The 21,753-nt window shown below is 38.9% G+C and overlaps 1 protein-coding gene across 23 annotated transcripts in view; it reads right to left on the bottom strand.

Moving 5' to 3' along the window:
• DST (dystonin) overlaps nt 1–21,753 on the bottom strand; it is a 356,441-nt gene that overhangs the window by 157,067 nt on the left and 177,621 nt on the right. For 22 of the 23 annotated variants that reach the window (XM_048496838.1, XM_048496737.1, XM_048496783.1 and 19 more), the window contains 12 exons: nt 21,180–21,332; nt 20,772–20,926; nt 20,495–20,621; nt 19,658–19,841; nt 17,369–17,526; nt 16,218–16,396; nt 15,866–16,004; nt 14,658–14,851; nt 10,710–10,872; nt 10,196–10,279; nt 9,528–9,635; nt 7,839–7,937 (listed from right to left, as the gene is read on the bottom strand). In XM_048496838.1, coding sequence (XP_048352795.1) covers nt 7,839–7,937; nt 9,528–9,635; nt 10,196–10,279; nt 10,710–10,872; nt 14,658–14,851; nt 15,866–16,004; nt 16,218–16,396; nt 17,369–17,526; nt 19,658–19,841; nt 20,495–20,621; nt 20,772–20,926; nt 21,180–21,332 — 1,743 coding nt within the window. Of the gene's footprint in view, nt 1–1,086; nt 3,787–7,838; nt 7,938–9,527; nt 9,636–10,195; nt 10,280–10,709; nt 10,873–14,657; nt 14,852–15,865; nt 16,005–16,217; nt 16,397–17,368; nt 17,527–19,657; nt 19,842–20,494; nt 20,622–20,771; nt 20,927–21,179; nt 21,333–21,753 lie in introns of all 23 variants that reach the window. The other variant, XM_048496830.1, reaches the window with a different exon arrangement.

The raw sequence follows: 21,753 nt of genomic DNA, 5'->3' as shown, positions 1-21,753 counted from the left end.
GAAGAAATAATTTGGAAATTCCTACTTCCCTATTCTCCCCCTCCAGAATTATATATTCACTAGCATTTAAGCAAACTAAGGTACTCTTCTTCAGGCCCGTATCTTTTGAATAAATTCATCTGACTCTCCACTGCTATCTAGAGTATATCCAGGTGTGGTGGGGGTTTTACTTTTGGTTAAGATACAAAGTCATATTTTTCTGCGTATCTGTGGAGTTGCTCAACTCTGTACAAACTTGTACACTGTCTACAGGCTGTCTGGTTTTGCTGCTTATGGAATTGGTAGAGAGGACAGTCACTCTACTATCAGACATAATCATGGGAACACAGCAAAATATAAAAGAAAAAGTATTTCTTTTGAATGTTTCAGATTAAGACTGCGTTAAGTAGATGTGTCTCATACAGATATGAGCAACCTAATTCATGTATTCCCTTCTTCAGCTGATGGAAACATACACTCATACACTCATACTTTTCATCATTGAAATCTTAAGCACATTCACTCAAAAGCAAATCCCAATGTGTTCAATGGGACTAACTCCCTGGTGAGTGCATTTAGGAAAGTAATTTCTCATACCTACACGTACACTGCAGTAATGGGCACAATTTAGGCTTATTTGTGGGCTAAAATCAACATTATCCTTTAGCATCACTGGAGATTTATGAATTTTCCTTGGGATGTCCACCTACTATATATCCAATGCCTGCTCCTCCAGTCTTTATGGAAACAAAGGTCTGAAATCCCAGCCTGGGGAAATTGTTGGGACAAAGTGGAGGCATAGTGAACAAATAACACACTCATCCTCCTGTCGGCTACAAAAACATTTCGTGTTCATTCTGTTAAACAGTCTTTTAGGAAGCAGAGGATCTATTGTCCACCTACACTGATAAGCAGCTTCTGGATCTGTGCATATGTGCTTTCAAACATATAATTTCAATCAATGCATACCTGATTTTTTTTAACAATTCTGATGTTTTTCAGCAGATCTGATAATGTAGTAATAGCATAGAGAAAAAGCATTAAGGAAATTTAAGAACAGAATGCTAAAAACAGCAGTAGAAAATGTCATCAAAATGTAGAGGGTACCTCCAATGGATGCAGGTGCTTCCCTAATCCCATTTCGTAATTATCTTCATGTCTGGAACTAAGAAGGTTGCTGTCTTTCAGTTTATCTATTTCTGATATCTTTGTGACTGGGCTGGTCTTATCAAAAGTTATCTCCAGCTGTGTACTAGTCTGTGACACATATTCAGAATAGGAATGCTGGCTCGTCCCATTTTCCTGAGAGTGGGTTATCCCAGAAAGCTGGAACTGCTTCTCTCTTGGCAATAAATCAGTAGCAACCGACTGCAACTTCTTTGTAACCAGTTGCTCAGGTTTACAACCTGGAGTGCTTATTTCAATTTGTCTCCTTCTTAATAAAGGAGAGGTGCTTGTACACATGTTAAATTGGTCAAACTCCCTTGGAGAGGCATCTCCCAGGTAACTAAACCCATTTCCCTTCCAACCGAAGTCCAACTTGATGTTTTTTTTGTGGATCTCATTCTGAAACAAACGCAACTGATGACAGTGCTCTCTTTTCTGCAGGTCCAGTTGGTGCTTTAAATTCTCCACCATACGTCTCTGACCTTGCAGTTCTTCTTCCAGCTTGCGATATTTCTGCCAATACTCCATTTCAGCATGCTTTCCTTGCTGCAGCTGTTCACGACATTTCTGAAGTCTGTCTTGCAGATCTTCTATTTGAATCTTGTGCATGCGGATATTCTCTTGAGTCATGTGCTTTTCTTGCTGTAGAGCCACACATTCCAGCCTTATGCCCGATATGTCATTTTCAGTGATGCTGTGAGATTCTAAGAGTTTCTCAAATTTCTTCCTAAACTCTTCTGCAGAGTGCTTAAATGTAATGGACTCTTCCTGAAGCAGAGCCATTTTTTTGCGTGCCATCTGTTCATCCAAAGTTTTCTGGTGGAAATCATCCTGAAGCTTCTTCAACTTGCTTTGGAGATCCTGAATATGGGCTTGCTGCTGCTGCATTTTCTGATCACTCATATTCATTTCCATAGTTAATGTACTCAGCTGGGAACTTAGGTTCCTGACCTCCATCTCAGCACTGGCATTACAAGCATTCTGTCGGTCACACTTGTGCTTAAATTCATTGGCTAAATCTTTGGATTTGCTTAATTCGCCTTCCAGTCTCTTGATTTTATCCAAATGATCTTGTTCAATTATTATCTGTTTGTGCAGCTGTTCATTTGTAACGCGTAGCTGTTCCTTAAAACTATCAACCAGGGCTTTTAATTCATCATTCTTTCTATCAATAATTTGTCTTTCGAGAATGATCTTCTCGGATTCAGACCGCACTTCACTCACCACTATTTTGCTCTCACTATTCTGTCTGTTGAGCTCTTCAATCTTTTGCTTCATTGCCTCTACCAAGTGATTGCTTTTTGCCAAATCTTCAGTCAGTTGTTGAACCTTCCTTTGGCTTTCTTTTTCTTCTCTTGTCTTCTGCAGCAACTGTTCCTTCATTTTTCTGAATTGCTCCTGCAGGTTGCTTGCTTCTCCTCTGAATGAAACGATCCTCTGTTCAGCTACAATTTTTTCCTGCTGGAGAGTAGTGATCTGTGAATTCAGCTGCTGAATAATTATTTCAGTCTGTGTGTGTGTCCTCATCAGCTCTTCTAGCTCTCTCTTCAGTTGTGCCTTTTCCTTTTGAAGCATCCTCAACTCTTCCTCATAATTCAGTTTTATTTTTCTGAGATCCACTGCTTCCTGCAACACTTCTTCAGCCTTGCCCGCTGCTTTGTGCAGTTGCCTATCAAGCTCCTTCAGCTGATCCAAGTATCCTTGCTCAGCTTGCTCTTTCTGGTCCAACTCTTGTTTGAGACGCCTGAGAGAATTATTGGCATCATCTAGTTTCTCTTTCAGTAAGCGAGCCTTCTCTTCAGAGGACAGTTTCTGAAGCTCAAGTTCATTCAGCTCATATTTTAAATCTTTAATAATTCTTTCAGACTTTTTGTTGGTAGAGGTTAGTTCATCTATCAGTTGCTGGAATTCTTCTACATTCTTTATTTCTTTATTTCTCTGAAAATCTGTCACATCTGAACCCACTGGACACAGAGTTTCTTTCCCTATTACAGTAATCTGCCTTCTTATTTCAGTCGTTTCTTTTTCCCTTAGTTTGTTTTTCATCAGGCTGCCTTGAAATTCAAAGTCTAGTTCCATTTCACTTATTAGCTTCATAAGCTTTTCTTCTTCAGCTGTTTTCTTCTTCAACTCTTCCATTAATGCCTTCTTTTGCTGCTCCAAATCTTGAAGATTTGTGTCTTTCCTCCTTAGATGGTCTTCAAGTGTCTTCCTAACCACGGCACTCTCCTCTAATTGAATTCTGAAAGTCCTGAGATTCTCTTCAACTATACCTCTTTGAGCCTCTGCTTTCAAAGTGAGTTGCTTCATACGATCCAACTCCTGCTCCAAATCATCTTTCTCTATAAGAACATCCTGTAGCTCCAAGCAATATCGCTTTGCCTCTTGTTCAGTCTTGGCTTTCTGGAGACTTATCTCTTCAATGGTCTTCTGCTTGTTTTTCAACTCTTTTTCAGCATCTTCTTTTATTTTGGGTAGCTCTTCTTCCAGTTGGAATTTCTTCCTCCTTAGCTCTTCTAGCATCTCCTCAAGTTCATTTATTCTTTCCATAAGCTTCCTGTTCTCATTCACAACTGCCCTTTGCTGTGCCTCCAGATCAGAATATTCACCACGAACCAATGCCTCCTTATTTTTTAGGATCTGCAACAACAACAAAAAAAGGAATACTGAAGTCTATCCTTTTATCAGGGAGTCTTGGAGAACTCTTGCAATTTTTCAAACATACAATTGTGTATACTTACAAAATCCACCTACAGAATGTCAGGAACGCAAAGTGAGCTACTGCCACCACCACCATCACCTTCAGTGAGCAGCCATTAAAGAGGAAAGAGAAAGCTGACTGAAGTAGTTCACCGAGGTCCTCAAGAAGAATCCTTTTGCTCATTCAGGGCAAGAGTTATTTCCAGTGCACACACAGAATAGTGATTTAGCAAAAGCTATGCAAGAAAAAGTACTTCAGCACTTTATGGTTAGTCTGAATAGCAAAAGGAGAATGTTTTAAGCTTGTAACCAAACATAACATTCTCATCATTGGGAAAAGACCTTATAAAAGCAACAGTGACCGAAAAACATATTAAACTAGGAGCAGGGGAACCACATATAAATTCATGCTTAGACTCTTTCCTGAACAGAAGCAAAACATAAGGCTCTTTTTTTAACAAGTCAAACACAACGGTGAATACAATGGATATTCTTTCCTTTCCTTGTCTTTTGCAGACAACCACATTATCCAAAAAGTAGGTCCTGAAGACCCATTAGGAACAGCATAAGATGCAGAACAGGATCTGCAGCCCAACGATAAAGTCCATGGAAATGTGAAGTCCTCACCCCTGCCTATATAAACAGAGAGCCTTCCTACTTGGCTGAAGCTCTTCTTTGGATCCAGCTACTAACATCTGTTTTAGTGTCTGCTTGTGGGGATAAAGTCAGCGACATGGGAATGAAAGTAGGCTTAGATAGCTTTATCAACTAGTTCCTTCTAGCTGATGTAAATGATTCCTAGCAACTGCTGTAGAATTAAATCAGATTTTTCCTGCAGAACTCATAATTAATACTGATACCCAGCAAAAAATTTCAAGGTGTTGGCATAATATAAGATGCTTAAAGACTGTATGTACTGCTAGGAATAAAGTTCCAGTTTCATTGGATTTTTTTAAAAGACTTTGAGTGCTATCCAAAGGGGAAGAGTGGAGATGCATTGGAAGTGGTAAAAGGGTTTCACCAGCTTCTGTACCACAGTGCCATGTAAATTGGCATGGACACTAGTGCCAAGGAACTTACCCTGGTGGGCAGCCACCACAGAACCCAAACCCAGAATCTAGGCCTAGCAGCTGGGCATCACTGCAAATGCCTTTGCTAGTATGGAGGGGGGCATTCCAAGGGTGTTCCTGGAAGAAGAGGCAACTTTAGCCAGCTCCCAATGCACTTGATTTTTGTAACAAAATTCAGTTTGTTCTGATGGACTTTGATTTTTGACTATAACATGCATACTTAATTCTGTTCTTTTAGTGTTTAGTGTTCTTTCTTCCTATGATTATCTATTTCCAAAACTAATGGTTCAGTTCTTATACATTCCAGGTTTTGTTTTGTTTTTAGTATCTTGGAAACATCATTTGTATTTTTACCATACATTGACTCAGCTAGGAAAAATCCAGCCATCTTTTGCTACAGATCCATTTCATCCTCTATATTTTCTGTATGAACACCAGCAAATGGCATGGCCAAACCACAGTGTCCCGTCTCACCATATCTTCAGTTCTTATCTCCAAATGTTTTAATTCTTGGATCATGGGCTAAATTATCCTCCCTCAAAACTACACTGCTTTGTAAATTGGCCAGTATTGTATCACTAGTTTTTGAATGTAACAATGATTGTACATTAATATTTTGACTTATATTTCTTTGCCAGAATATAATTCGTGCAGTTCAGAATTTCTAGGAACAACCTGATCTTCTATAGGAATACCCATACAACTAGTACACAAACAATGTTTCCTTAACCTTTGACCTTTAATTTAATTTGGACAAAGTCTTGCTTGGTTTTTAACTGTTCTATAACTGTTAATGTCTAGATATACATTATGCAACATATTAGTTTTTCCCTCTTCAATGGGACTCTGCATAAGCACATGTTTAAACTGTTGATTTCCCTACTGGCTTTCAGTAGCCCAGAACATTTTTCCTCATTTTTCAGTGGCTAATAATTCACACATTCCAATACTCTTTTCCAATTTTATGCATTTTCTGTTAGAATACTTTTATCAGCCATGATCTTTATTCAGGCATCCAGCATGTTATTTTTGTTAGTTGGCAAGTACGTACTTCATTTTGGGTGAGTCCAATGGGACAATTGCTAATGTCTTGGCTTAAATTGATTCACTTCATCACTGGAACAGAATTAATTTTTGCATCTCTTCTTTTTTTTCCTTTTCACATTATGTTCACTATCATCAACGACTAGCATTATCTGCAACAATGTTTTTGCTCCTTCCTTATTTCTCTCTGTTCCTTCTCATTTAGAGTTCACTGGCATTTATATATACAGACTAAGAACATTTTCCGATATTACCATGTTCAGTATTAAACAGGAACTACCAAAATTTTAGGAGCCGCGTGGTGTAGTGGTTAAGTGCTTGCACTGCCACTCACATGGTCAGGAGTTCGAGCCCCCTGTGGGTCAGATATCCTGGCAGAGGGCTCATGGTCAACTCAGTCATCCATCCATTCCTAGGTTGGTAAATGAGTACCTAGCACATAGCTAGGGAGTAAAGAATAGCTGGGGAAAGCAATGGCAAACTACCCCACCAAAAAGGCTTGCCTATGAAATCACTGCTTGCAGTGGTACCCCAGGGTTGGACACGACTGAAGGGGAAACTTTACCTTTACCAAAATTTTCCTTGCTTCATGTGGAAATCTCCCTTTATTATTCTGTCCCCTACTGTTGTTCACCCTAATATCATCACTTAAATCATTACTACACCAATATTCTTGTACTTTCAGTAGGCTCTCTGGATCCCTTATTGTTGTTAGTGGTTTCTTTGAGCTGACAACTTGCATCCAATGTTCCTTTTCCTCTTTTGTCTTGGGACTTTTGCTTCCACGGTTGCACAGCTTTTGAAAAGTTCATTAGCTTCAACTGCCTGACCAAATTTCCATCAACCAAACATTGAGTCTTTCAATTAAGATTAAAGGTATCATTATACTTACTCTGGGGGAAAAACAAACCAACCAGAGAGCCACATTGCAGAAAAGCCTGCATGCAAACTTACTTGCACTGATTTTTTTTTTAGTCTGTCCTTACAGAATCTCCAAACCACTTCTTTAAACTTTCAGCTTTTCAAAGCTGTTTCAGATTTGAAACACAATTAGGTTAAGGGGATTTGTTGCTACATGTGATACTCCTTCCCCTTCCTCAGGCAACAAAAAAAAACTTCAGGTGATATTCCCAAATAGATTTTTGTCTGATAAGAATCTTTCAGAAAAGGGAAAACTGCACCAGTTGTGACACAGCATCTTGGCTGGCAAAAGACATAGATCAGACAAATGGAGCCCACTAGTAGAAAGAGCGTAATACTTTTAATCCCAAAGTGACAAACTGAAATTGTCAAGACAAGTTAGCAGAAGTTCTAGGAGTTAATGGAATACCAAGTTAGTACATCACCCTTTGGCCACAGAGAACAAATGCAACAGAAAGAAATATGAGGGGGAGAGGTGTTAAATATTTTAAAGAAATCAAAGATGAAGACATTGTTAAAGATATGAAACACTTTATATAATGAAATTCATCATTCAGATGTTAAGTATGTTAATCTTCCCATCCTGTGGAAGTGACAGGAATCTGGGCTTTCAGAACCATACAAAAGCCTTTTTCATCTTTTCTGTGCTGTGCAATTTTTTATAAGATCCAATATCCTGGAACAAATATTTCGCAGACTACAAACGTAATCCATTTTGTATCCATTACCTTTTAATTCAGCTCCAAAGAGCTTACATTTTAATATAATACTTAAATCTGTAAAGGACAGTAGGATAAGAAAACTTTAGGCCAATATTATTTATGCGTTTGTCAGATATGTGGTCGCCAATCTTTTTTTTTTAAGTCCATAAGGAATTTCATCCATCTGCCCACTTAAAATCTGAGCTAAGTTAGTTCCTTTGTTTTACTGCTCCCTTGTCATCATCTGTTGACTTACCTCTTCCTCTTCTAGCCTTTTCAGGGAGTCACCAGCAAACTTTATGTACTGAGTCATCAAGGTTACTAAAGCTGTATAGCGTGTTCGTAAATCCATGAACTGCCAAAGTGGAAAAACATAAATGTTTTTAAAACGTAATAATATTACAGGTGACTTTTGGAAGAAAAAGGACTGGAGGGGGGAGGCTTCAGAAATGCACCATGCCTTCATGAGTCACAATGTATAAGCCATGTTAAAAGGATAGCCCTGAGGCCAGAGATACTTAGAACAGTCAATGTGATAAATGGGTACAGAGTAGACTTATCTTGTACTTGCTTTGGGGGTAGCAGGTGTGGAGATGCTCTTAGGAATGAAAGATGAGAGACTGATTCATCACAGAATTAACCTCCTAGCTACTCTCACCCTAACTCACTCTTATAAATTACTGTATGCCACTAAATCCCAGCAGGGATTTCTGCATGAAGTAGAGACATGATTCAGTATTCTGTGTTAGAGGAATGGGCTTCAGGATCCCAAAGAGGCTACAAGGTTACAACTACATCCTTCCCATAAATCATTATATTTTGTCCTTCATCAACAGACACTGTTTAGAGCCAATTATTATACTCAGCCTTGTATTCACTCCATCTCTATCACAGTGATGGATGAACCGTCACCTTTTCCAGTGAAGAAATTTGTCCGGACTTTACTCGTCCTAATTATGATCACAGCTTTAAATACTATATAAATTCTAATCAATCTATATCACCCTAACCCACGTTTTAACTTATACTGTATACAATGACTGTGGTCCCTGAATCTGCAGAATCAACTCTTCAGAGTACTCTCCCCACAAATTGCAGATACTCAGTAACGTGGATGGGGTAAATCCATACAAAGGCAAAACTACAGAAAACAGCCTGAAACCATGTTTACCCTACCCTTATGAACACATAAAGGTGCCTCATGGTGAGTTAGACCATTGATCTACCATGGTCAGTACTATCCACTCTGACTGAAAGTGGTACTCTATAGTTCTAGGAAGAGATCTTTCACACCACCTACTACCTGATCCTTTTAGCTGTGGGCTGAAGCTGACAACATTTGTATGCAGAAACTTTTATCTCTGAGCCATGGCTCCTTCCCAGGTTGAAATTTTCAAGAGCTCTTGGGAGAAGGGCTTCCCCAACACCTGCTATGAAAGATCTTTTAACTAGGAATGATAGGGTTTCGACATGGGGCCTTCTCCATGCAAAGAATATGCTCCATCATGGAGCAGTGACCCCCTTCTAAATCCCAGATACTGACGAGGTCTATTCCCAGGTGAACACCAGTAAATAGTCATTATGAATGGTGTGGATTAGAAGAACACTGGAGTAAATAAACCTATGTTTAATATAACAGAATGGATACATTCATAAGGGCTAGCTCTTTTTCTTATCTACTTGGCACAATGACATCCAATTTCTTTGAATTACCCAATAGGATGGTGTAAGTAAACTCTAAAAAGAGAGGACTGCAGTGAAAAGTGAAACTGATGGCAACTTCACATAACCAGTGTTTGGCAAGAAGGGACCGACGAATATTTGCCAAGCAATGTCTTTATACTTAAGATATCTCATGAATATAGTTTTAAAAGTTTCACAAAATACCAAGGGACTGTGGGCCACTAGAATTTATATTTAAAATAAATTTATTATATCTTACTACCTCTTGGATAATAAAATCAGAAGAGTTCTGCATTCTTCGACGTTTCACTGGCGATTTTTGCTGGGAGTCAACCATGGCCCTGTAAGTCATTGTCTGCAACTCATAGTCCTGTAGTAAATACATAATAATTATGAGTACTTTAAGCTAGTTGCACATTACTAACTGTGGCACATTCAGTGCAAAAGATTGTGTGCCCAATACAGAAAAGACAAAAGGCAGCAGGATGTATAGTCATCACAGCCCCCATACAGTCAGTCATCCCCCATACTGTCAGTCATCCCATTAGCCAGAAACAAAAAGAAAGGTCAGATAGATTCCGGGTCTAATGTCCAACATGCCCTCACTACTAGTAAACAGAGGATCAGGGCTATGACAGACTTCATTCAGGTTTTTTCCAACTTCCCTAGTACCATGTAAAACTTCCATCCATGTGGGCAAGGAGAACTATATGGTTACAGATCACAGACCAGTTGGAACAGCTTTTCCTATCAGTGTCAGCAACAGTGCTGAGATACTCCATGTACAGTGTATCTCAGAAGAAACTACAACTTCCATGCTTCTCTGAACAGCTTACAGGAGCAGTATGTATATAATGTAGCTCAGTACCATGAGCAGAAGATACAGCTTCAAGAAGAATTAAGAATAAACAGGCATGATTATAGCATTACCTTTACTGCAGCTGAATACTGCTCAGAGTACTTCTGACATTCATCCAATTTGCTTTGTTTCATTTCTATTTCAGAAACCAGCATCTATGAAATACATAAAGAATTTCAATGTGTAACAGAAATCAACCTAAGCAAGCTTTCCTTCTTGTTTTAAAAGTTCATTTTTCAGTATTTGTAAGGCAAACTTCAGAACTGGGTTTTTGTGTAATGGAAGGAGCAGAGTAGCTCCCCCCCCCCTTGTGCTCCATTCTACAAAGTGCTTTGCCCCTCATAGAACATATTCAGTACACACACACACTCCCGAGAAAGAATACATTAGTGAGTAACTCATGCCTAGTTTTATAAATTGGACATTTTAATTTAGGCAGGTTCTGTGTATATATGTAAAAATGATGGCCTGACAATAAACATTTAAAAGGGAATTGTCCTTATCAACTGAGGTGAAATTGTATGCATTTAAATAAGCTACTCATTTTATTTATTTAACTTTCTGAACAGGACTGTGATCTGGTACCTTTTGCTTGTTTAGCTGTTTGACCAGAGCTTTACTGTTCTGAGGTGGATCTTCCTGAAATCTTTGCTGAGTTTCTTCAACTTGCTTAATCCAGCTATCCAGTGCACTGTAAGTATCCCTGTAGTACTTCAGAGATTTACTGATGCTCTCTAAGTCACGCAACCTGGTTGAGGGGAGAGCAAGAATAAATTATCCTAAGAGGAACACACAACATCTCAAGACATCATTTGGATGGGTCTGATAAATCCCATTAGCCCTTTTATGAGAATTTATAAAACCAGCTGTTTCAACTGTTTCAGATAGAAATCCAAAATTTCATAGATAGCGCTTTTCCAATTTTTCTAGGGATCAGTTTTTAAGAAATGAATCTTTTCTATGATTTCGCTTGGTCCCCAGAACAAACATTCTTTATCCACTGAAGCTCTAAACAATCATTTGTCCTTAAAACATCACCTTAATGTTACAGAAAACTATATAGATTAGATCCAAACTAAACTGGCAATTTCCACCAACTGGCCCTTTCTGATGCAGATCCCCCTCGTATCGTTCCTCAATGCCCCCTGTCCCACAGGAATGGCATTTCACACAGACACTGTTGTGGGAGGAAAGAAAATTCCATTCTGCTGATGGAAAAGTGAATCTGGATCCAAAACCTAATGCCTAACTTTATATCACATACTTCTATTTGTTTTCTTCTTTTATGTCCTTATTCTGAAGCACCCCTGCTTTTAAGAAATTTCTGAATTCCCTATCACATTCTCCTCCAAGTGCCAATGAGGATGCTTTTGTATCAAACAGATTTAGCCATAATTACCCTTCAGAGAGACCAGCAGAGGGCCATTCCCCATGAGCTCACCAATGGTTACAAATGAAAGAAAATCCTCTCCATTCATGTTCACTGCTGCAACATTTTTTTTTCTTGACTGTTAAAGGGGTAGGATGAAGGGACTAAGAAAGATTATCTTTAGAATCACACCTTCCCTATTTCTACACAAGGTAACTGAATCCATTTTTTTGAAGGGGGGGGGATTTTTCCATGAAAATGAAAACGTTAAAGAAAACGGCAACACAAACTACAATTTTTAAAAAAATACAGGAACTTTGTGCTCCTGGATCTTTTAAAATCTTAGAAATAAATAAATATTATAACAAATAATAACTAAACACAAAGTAGTAATTCGTACAAGGAACAGTACTTGAACAGATGAATAATGCAATATAACTAGCCAATGGTGGTTTTTAAAAAAATGAACCAGCTTGCATAATTCACTGCTAGGAAGCAGGAGGGTGAACATTTGCTGGGAACAGTCTGTTTACCAGTTAGGAACTACAGTGCAGTCATCACAAAATCTGTCACATTTACATTAGGGGTGTCCAAGTGTTGACAATAAACTGTCAGCAAAGTCAGCTAAGATGTTCTACAGAGGTAATGTTTGCCTAATGTTTATATTCAACGCAAAGAGGAGCATTTTAATTTCCCATAAATAAGATTATGAAGAGCTACCTCAGACTATGACAGGACAAAAGCCTATGCACTTAATGCTGTTGTTGTGAGCCCAGAACGTTTGTGTAAGATCAAAGTCCTTTCTAGCCTGCTACTTGTGTCTCTTAACAGGAAGCTCCAAGGAGCCAACAGAGATTTCAGACAACTAATCCATATTATATCGTTAGGACCACAATTTGGGAGCTGCTTCTCTGCCACGCCATTATACCAATGTGTGCATGAAGGAGCCAATCACTGACTCTGCCCACTTTCCTGTACATGTTACTGGAGTGGCATTGGTAACAGCCGTAGGGAAACAGTAGCTGTGAATAGAGCTGTCTGCAGTTTTTAAATAAAAGCTAGGTGTTGGACAAACATCAGTTTCCCATAGCCATCTCAAATCAGAGAAATGGCATGGGTGGGATAGCATAACAATCCCCTTCCCTCACATCATGATTCCAATCCAATTTAGGTCACTCGAGACCAGGGGTCCCCAAACTATGGCACATTTGGCCCCCTGAAGGCATTTATCCAGCCCGTCAGGCATGTCGGCGATGGCTCCATTCATGTGCAGTGGGGGCTCAAGGGAGAGGAGGAACCGGCCCCAGCGGCTGTTGATTGCAGTTACATGATGGCACCCCCAAATCTCCATGAATTTTCTGACCCAGAGTTGGAAACCTTATATGTGGCAACGCCTGCTCCGCCCTTCCCTCTCAGCTACTCCATGTGTTGCTCTCAGGCTTTCTGTTCCGCCTCACTCCCATTGGCATCAGCCAGGCTGGCGAATCGCTCGCTGGCTGCTAGGGAGGAAAGAACCCAGGAAGATACCTGATCCTGGGTTAGATGGAATGTTTCATTGGGAAAGTTCTGCTTTTTTTTTTTTTTTACAGGGGAAAGTATTCCACAGCCTCCCCAACAATATTTGGAGCCCACCCTGTACGTGACATACTTTGGTCACTGTTCTAAAAATAGACCATGACAGAAAGGCTGAAAGGTGAAATCAAACATTTTACAATCATTTGTGCATAGGAATTTGTTCATAGTTTTTTTTAGTCCGGCCCTCCAACAGTCTGAGGGACAGTGAACTGGCCCCCTGTTTAAAAAGTTTGGGGACCCCTGCTCTAGACCTTCTTTTTTAGAGAAAAAAGAATGCTGGGAATTCTGTTCAGTTTATCATGTCTCTCTGAACCCTCAGTTACAGGCCATTCAAATTAATTATCCTTCAAATGGCTTCCCTCCCTCAATTCCTGTATGCTTATTTTCCTTTCATGATGCATCTCCCCCAACATCCAGGTCACAATATAATATTACAGCAGATCTGCTTCAGTCACATATAAAGCGGGAAAAGAGGACTTCTACAGCAAAAGACACACCCAGCTGGGTGTGCTAAGTCTTCCTTGCCCCACAGAGTATTTCCATGCCCTTCTCATTTCTCCTCAGCTGATCTCCACCAGAAGTGACCATGACTGGAAGAGAAGTGCTGTGGATGGAGTGTCCATGGAGAGTCCAGCGGGAAGGTTTGGTTCTCCTTCCTGATAGTCTCCTTTTCCTCTACAAATTAGACCTACACATTCACACTTTATATGTCATTAGGACAAATGTAGGTATAAAGAAACACTTAATCAACATGAATATTTAGGCTATTTCCATTGACTGGGCTACATTAGAGTCCTCAATAAGGAAGTTGTTTCTCAGATTTAAAAAATGAACATTCTCCACATGAAGTAAGTTTGCAGTAAGCACGTTCAAACGAACTACAATGCAAGTAGTAGAAAAATACAGCTAAAGATATGCAGTTTCAAGTCCCATTGTTTCAAAAGGAAAAGGCAACAATCATGCTTTATTATCTCAAATAAACCAAAGGAAACCAAATATAGTTAATGGGGCTATAACATCATTTTTTTGATTCCCGCTATGAGGAAACTGAACAGCAAGGGAGGATAAGCAGAAAGATAACCCAGCAACCTAGTTGGATATATTAGTTTAATTTTCCCACTAGTTTGCTTTGGCGAAGATTATGCAGTCAGAATCTTTTAAACCGGGAAGACCCCACCATCAATTGTCAAAGGTCCTCTTTTACCATTCACTTCTATGTGACAGAATTACATGGAATGTGGGAGCAGCTGCAGGCCTTGCAGATCTCACCCTGCCACGCGCAAAGCCTCCAGTGAGCATGCAGATAAGCTCCAGTTTACACTGAAGGTGTTAGCAGTCACACAAAAAGGTCACAAGACTGATATTCAGCCCCATGTTTCGTCATGTGGAGAATGCTCATTGTTGTTCTTTTTCAGAATGGAAGCTTATTTCTAACATCTTGAAACTGATCCAATATAGGCACTGCTTCATTTTTGTATGTCTCTAACTCTATTTCTGTCAATTGTCATGTGATACAATGTGGCTCACAAAGATGAAGAGAATCTCAATGATTCCTAAGTAGCCTGTATACTACAGGAAGCAGTACAAACCTGTTTTCAATTTGACCGTGAACATTCTGCCACCTCTCGGTTAGCTGATCAGCTTTCTCTTTGTGCCAGTCAAAGTCCAAATCACGTTCTTTGTGTGTTTTAAACATCTGAACACTGATTGCTTTGGCTTTCTGGAGTTCATCTTCTAAAGCGTGCAACACTTCTCTCTTTTCATCAACCTCTGATCTCCATTGCTAGTGAACAAAAAAATGACAATATACATAATATTGGCAGTTTTCTACATAAATGTACTATTATTGTCTGTAAAAACCATGCACATGAGCATTTCTGATTTTTCAAAACGCTGAATCAAATATTGTCAAAATTGTATTATATTCAAAAGTGGTGGTGGAAAGTGTCATCAAGTCACCGCTGACTTATAGCAACCTTGTAGGATTTTCAAGGCAAGAGACATTCAGAAGTGCTTTGCTATTGCTGGTCTCTGCATGGAAGGAGAGAGCTCTGAGAGAACTGAGACTGGCCCAAGGTCAGCACGCTTCATGTGGAGGGGTGGGGAATCAAACCTGTTTCTTCAGAGTAGAATCATCTGCTCTTAATCACTACTCCACACTGTCTCCCCATTCAAAAGTATTACTAACTAATTATAAACAAAGCCTTGTTGGATTATGTTAACCTTCCATTGTAATCTCTGACATGGCTAATGTTCCCTAGCAGTTTGGATGTGAGAAACATTAATGGGAAGGAAAAGGCTGATCAGTGAATGAAATGGTTGAAGCTCTTTTCCCTGGGAATATAAGGCAGAGCAAGTGAACCCCTTCACGCTTTCTTTGAATGAAGGAAGCAGCCAGCAAGAAAGACGATTCAAGGCAGGTGAAGCTGAGCACACAGCTCTATTATTATAAAGCAGTGAAATAATCAGCAACCAGTGGAACGGACCACATTGAACCAATTAACTGATCAGCATATCAGCGATACTACTGAACTAAATAGTACATGGTATATAAGAATCTGTTTGGGCGGGGGTAGAAATCAAGACACATCTGACTTATGGTTCCCCTGTGGGGTTTTCAAAGCAAGGGACACTCAGACATAGATTATCAATGGCTGCATCTGCATCACAACTCTGAACTTCCTTGGTGGTCTCCCATCCAAATACTAATTTAGCTTCTGAAATCTGATGAGATTGGGCAAGCCTGGACTATTCAGGTCAGGCCAAAGTCAACTTTCACTCAACACCATGTCCATACCTTTAATGTACCCATCAAGTTCTCAATATTGCTCTTGCTGGCAGTCAACGGTTCTTCCTCACATAGCTTAGTTTCATATAGTTTTACTAGTGACTCAGCTCCCTGTGTGTTCTTGAGCACCAAATTTATAGTTTTTAACCTGAAACAAAGGAACCATTTTGTAATAATACTTTAAAAGACACTTAAGCTTTACTAAATGAGCTTCAGGGTATTACTGAATTATCACTACATAAAATTCTGTATCTATAATTCAATTTAGCAAAGTATATTTTACTTATTAAAACATTCATGTCTTATTTTTCAAAGAATGAAACAGGAGGTACAATTAAATGTAAGTGCCAAGATAGCTTACTTTTCAATATAAATGGAAGACATGGAGTAAATCTGATTCATATTCTGAATTAAGAGATTAAGTTCCGACCGCAAAGCAGGGACTGAGGGTGAACCAGCAGCTTGACTGAAAAACTCATCGCATTTATCTGTGACTGTTTCCAAGTCTTCCTTAAGTCGATCCAACTCCTTCTTCAGCTTCTACAAAACAGAAGACAAATTAATACTTCACCTAATCGCACGGGGTTCCAAACTTTCTCCCAAAAGCCTTCCTAATTTAAAAAAAAATTCAAAAGAATTTAGGAAGAGCAGCAACTCAGTGACAGAGGATGACTGTGAAAGGTACATGGTTCAATCTATCTAATCTCCAGTAAATGGATGAGACCATAATTTAGAATCCAGTTACTGAGCAAGAAAGTGCCCACTTTCAGATGACACAACAAATTGAATAGAGATTGAAGACTTCTTAAACTAGAACATTTTCAAGCACAGCTCCACGTACTAGGAGAAAGACAGGATGCAACTCTGGTAATAAATCAAGCTTATGATCATCATGAACAAAGTCCAGTTTGCTTGTAACATCTGAATAGAGGGCTGCTTATGGTTTGCTTGTAACATCTGAATAGAGGGCTGCTTATGCACACAGACAATGTTTCATCCAAGCCAAGAGTTTGATCTTTTAATTTTTCATCCTGCATCGTCCAAAATAGGCCTCATAGCAGCAAACAAATATTTTAGAAATATAATAAAATACAATACAAGAATGTAACAAAAGCAAAACCATCTCGGCATAGCTAAAGAAGTCCCAGGCCACAACAACTGCAATTTCAAAATCAAACGCCTTCGTAAATGAGATGGTTTATAAACAGAGTTCAGGAAGTTCTCAGAAAAACTAGCTTCCCTAGACAGGATGTTCCAGGGAAGAGAATCAGATGACTCCCACATCTATAATTAGCTGATGGTCCTAATTAATACTTTTCTTCATTCAAGATATTAGCTTAACAGCTATAGTTTATTCATTATGATTTGTAGCTACAACCATGAAGGTAATTACAAGGTTACAGGTCCTTCTGAATGAACCCTTTGTGGACTCATAATTACTCTGCAGGCTATATTACTGGCCATAGTGTTTTGGAGCTTCAGACTTCATAAGTATGCTATCAGAAAACTCACTTCTTGTTCAGAAATCCGAAACACACTTTCACGTAAGTCATCTCTCTCTAGCGGCGTTCGAAGCTGACTAATCAAACGATCTTCACAATTCTCCAAACGAAGTCGGATGTTTCGTACTTCTGAGATGTAGAGGTTGTAAATGGATTCCTCATGCTCCTCTGTGGGAGAAAATAACGTGTATAAATAAAGACAAGTGTTTTAAGTGGCTTTCTGCCATCACACAGCAACTATTCCAGCATCACAGTGTTTTACTTTCCTTTTATAAAGAAACAGTTCAAGAAACATGGAATTAAAATTAACAGAAAGTGATCAGGAGCAATGCTGAAGGGGGAAAGAGCAAAAATCACAAGGGTTTTGAAGTTCTTGTTTCCAAATGTCTAAATGTCATTTGAAATACACCTTATGCAACTCCCATAAAAGGGGAGATATGTCAGCCTTTTCAACTCTCCCAGCAGGGAGATGCAAAAATTCTATTTCAGATGCAACACAAAGATTCAGGATGTGCAAAGAATTTATGCTTCCTTCTTCCCATGCACAATCACAACTACCATCATATCATAAAGCTTTTCTCAAATAAGCTCGTATTCTTGGAAAGAATATATGTACACCACCTATCCAAAACAAACAAACAAAAATCCATAATGTATGCTTATTATTTTAGTCATAGGTATGCTAATTATCTTTGTGCATTGGTACTCATTAAGTGGATTGATCATGATTGTAAATATTCATATTATACCATAGTAAAATGGTATTAAATCCATAGAAGCGAGTAATTTATTTCAGATAGTCAGTATAGCTCTGCTTCATCCAATGACATAGTAGTACTGTAATCAGTTTTAAACTGCTACATCCTCCTCTATCAATATCAGACTGAATGCATAACACAATGTATCTATTCAGCTTTACAAACCTCAAGCATTTATCCAGTTTTTTTAAAAAGGTGATTCGTTTATGTATTTAAAGCTTAATAATATTATATGTTACCAGAATAGAGATGGAATATTTGCAGCAAGAATAAATTTTGAAGACATTTGTCTTTAGGGATGTTATCCATTTCTTTATCAACTAGTCCATAATATGATTTTAAAAACTAGGTAAAACAAATGAACGGTGGTACACAACATTCCTTGAAATGTATGTTTTTGAACATTTATGAATAATAGTGCATTCTTTATTTATTTTTCAATCTGTAAGAATGTTAGTTCCATTTCATCAAACACATGAACCTTTGCCAGTAGTAAAACCAGCATGCTCTAAAGTTGATTTTAGGCTGAATATGAGATTATGAGTCAAATGTGACATTAAATTTTCAGCCAGAAAACGAAACTAATTATTCTTGGATTTACAGTGCACACGTGTCTGAATGGATCCTGAGCGACAGCAGTGATAAAACAGAAGGGCTATAATAAAGCAAATGCGGGGGATTAGTTCTCCCGACCTATTTTCTCAAACTTTCAGTGCTCCAGATCACAGGTTTCTTCCGCAGCATCTAGGTCAGTGGATAATTCTCTGATTCTGCCCACGTGTCCATGTGAACAGTGCAATAGTAAGCAGAGTTACATGCTTGTAAGTCAACCAACTTTATGAACTCAGAAGGGGATTACTCCACTTAGGAATTTATCATAAGAGCTTTTCCTGCAGCCAGGTGCCCAATGCGAAAATCACTTGTGTGAGCAATCTAAGGTGGGAGGAGACAATTGGGGAAAAACTGCAAGCCAAAAGCACAAATCCCAAAGTGTGCTTATTTGTTTGTCTTGATGCTTCTGTAGCGATAATGCAGTATCTTAAACATTCACAGCATTTAACTATGAAATGGCCCAGGTTTTCTCCTTTCAATTTAAAGTTGGTTTTTACCAATCGTAGGTTTTTTGGATCTAGCCCTACTCTCACATCTGCCATAACCCTCCACATGAACTTTGAACCTAAATTGAAGTTTAAGTTGATACTACTCTAAAACAGCCACAGTACTATTGTTTATATGTATAAAAGCACCCTGACCTGAATAGCTCAGGCTAGTCTGATCCCATCAGATCTCAGAAGCTAAGCAGGGTCAGACCTGGTCAGTATTTTAGATGAGAGACCATCAAACACCAGAATCACTACGCAGAGGCAGGCAACGGAAAACCACCACTGAACCTCTTGCCTTGAAAACCCTACAGAGTTGCCATAAGCCAGCTATGATTTGACAGCAAAAAAACAACAGCAAATGTACAAAAGCAAAAGGTGCAGCAGATACCACCAGGCATCTTGAAAACTTTAAAAATACTTTTTAATGCATTACCTTACCTCTCTCAGCAGACTTAAGGAGCTCTTGATAGTACTCCTTGCAGACATTTACCTCCCTTTCCAACTGTGCAATGTCAGCGATAGAGAAGACTTTAGATTCCTGACTGTCTTCCAGAAAGTCATTAAAACGGGACTGCAAGTTGCTTAAAACTTGCTGGTGTTCACCTGGCAAGAGTGTCTTTATCTAGGAAAGTTTATGGGAGGAAAATGTCAGTGTTTTTCCATCAATGGGCAGCATTTAGCAACAGAACATGTCACTGTTATGTCAGTTCTTTAATGCTATAACTGAACTCTTCAACGTGTACCACTCCTTTTGTCATTTAAGTCCTTGTCTGACTTGCAGCAGCACTTCAGAAGAAGACAGAAGAGGACTTATGCTTCAGTAAACAGAAGTCAGTTACATTTCAAGTCCATTAGGGGGACTAATTGTACTGCAATGGAGATAATTGTATGCTTAAAGGTATATGTTTTCAACAGCCATGTAACCCTGATCAGACCAGAGTTCTCACTTGCACATACTGGGTGTTTACAGACCCATGCACATCAGCCCTTCTTGAAGCATTTACTACAGAGAACAGTGGCATGTTTCCAGCAAACACATCTAACAAATAAGGCATCAGGCTGCTGCTGGTCTTAGCTAATATCTTACAAAGGGTCAAACTATGTATGAATCCAATAAAATGTTGTGCTAAAGATAAATTGCAGAAATACTTTATTAGAACAAAGAAAATAATTACTTCAGGAACTCTTTAGTCTTAGTTACCATGCATACTCCCTTCTGAAGCACACAGCGTTGACCCAACGCTGGATGAATGTAGGAAAAGGCACATAACCTACCGAAGCAATGTTACCAGCTCGAACAGTTTCAATTTCATGTGTCAAGTAATGCCAGGAAACCACACTCTTCATGTTTATATGTGATTTGTGCCAAAGGGTTAAAACACTCTGATATTGCTGTTCAATTCTGAAATGCACAAAGCAAAAGAAAAACAACACATTGAATGAACATAAGAATCAATGAAAATATGACACAGATGCAGAAAGCAAAAGCCAAAACAAAAAACGCATAGAAAAAATCTTCAGTGCTTTATGTACGTACTGTGCTCACTCATACCTGTTTGCAGTGTCTATTGCTTCTTTGTTTGGTGGAGGAACTGTAAAACACACAGAAGGCACCATGGCCTCATTACCACTCGGACTAATCACTTTCCATTTCGCCCGGTGTGAATTGCTTGCTAGAACACATTCATCATTTTTGTAAATGGTTATCTGGTTTTCAACAGAAGAGAAAAAAAAAGTTGATGAACCACTAACATTCTTGTCCTGTTCTCACAAAATATTTTTGTAAATAGCGACACTGAAAAAGTGACAGAATGGGAAATCAATCCAACCAACAACCCAACCCTCAACCAGGAAGACAAAGGCTTGCTCTGCTTACTAGGATAGAAGAGACCTGTCACTAATATAACCTTGGTTGTTTTCTCATGCCCACAACTGATTGGAAGAAATTCAAGGTTCCAACCTCTATCTGTCTGTAGTCACAGATGGCTTTAATTGGGATGGATGTTTTGAGTGCATTATCTGGATTCCTTGGCTTCAGCTGAACTATACTCTTGGATCTTCCCACAAGACCCGCCACAGTGCTCTTGTATTGCAGAAGCTGTTCTTTTTCTTCCTAAATGCCATTAAAAAAAGGAAATAAACATCAGGGAATGGCTATACATTCAACGTGCTTTTCTTTGAACATTTCAAATCTTTTTCTCCTGCTGCCAGTGATGCTTAATGGCCTCCAACAGCTTCATTCCAATGTACTAGTACGGAGCTGAGATAGTAATTACTACTCTCTAATAATCACGGCTTATTATTATCTGGCGTCAACACTGTATAAGGCATACAGTGATACATTAAGATAATCCAGTATTAAGATAATTCAGCATTAAGATAATCCAGTGAGTGGGGGCAACCACTCAATGATGGTTTTCAGTAAGGGCTAAGGGGACAAAGCCTGAGCACAGCTTATAAATTGCATTGAGGTGCATAGATAAAAATATGAACATTCATGGTCCCAAATGCTGAAGGTTCAAGAGGAATGCTTT

The sequence above is a fragment of the Sphaerodactylus townsendi genome, linkage group LG01, assembly GCF_021028975.2.
Source record: "Sphaerodactylus townsendi isolate TG3544 linkage group LG01, MPM_Stown_v2.3, whole genome shotgun sequence".
Taxonomy (NCBI): Eukaryota; Metazoa; Chordata; class Lepidosauria; order Squamata; family Sphaerodactylidae; genus Sphaerodactylus; species Sphaerodactylus townsendi.
Note: the sequence above shows the minus strand (reverse complement) of the source record. Positions and strands in the feature narration are given on the sequence as shown.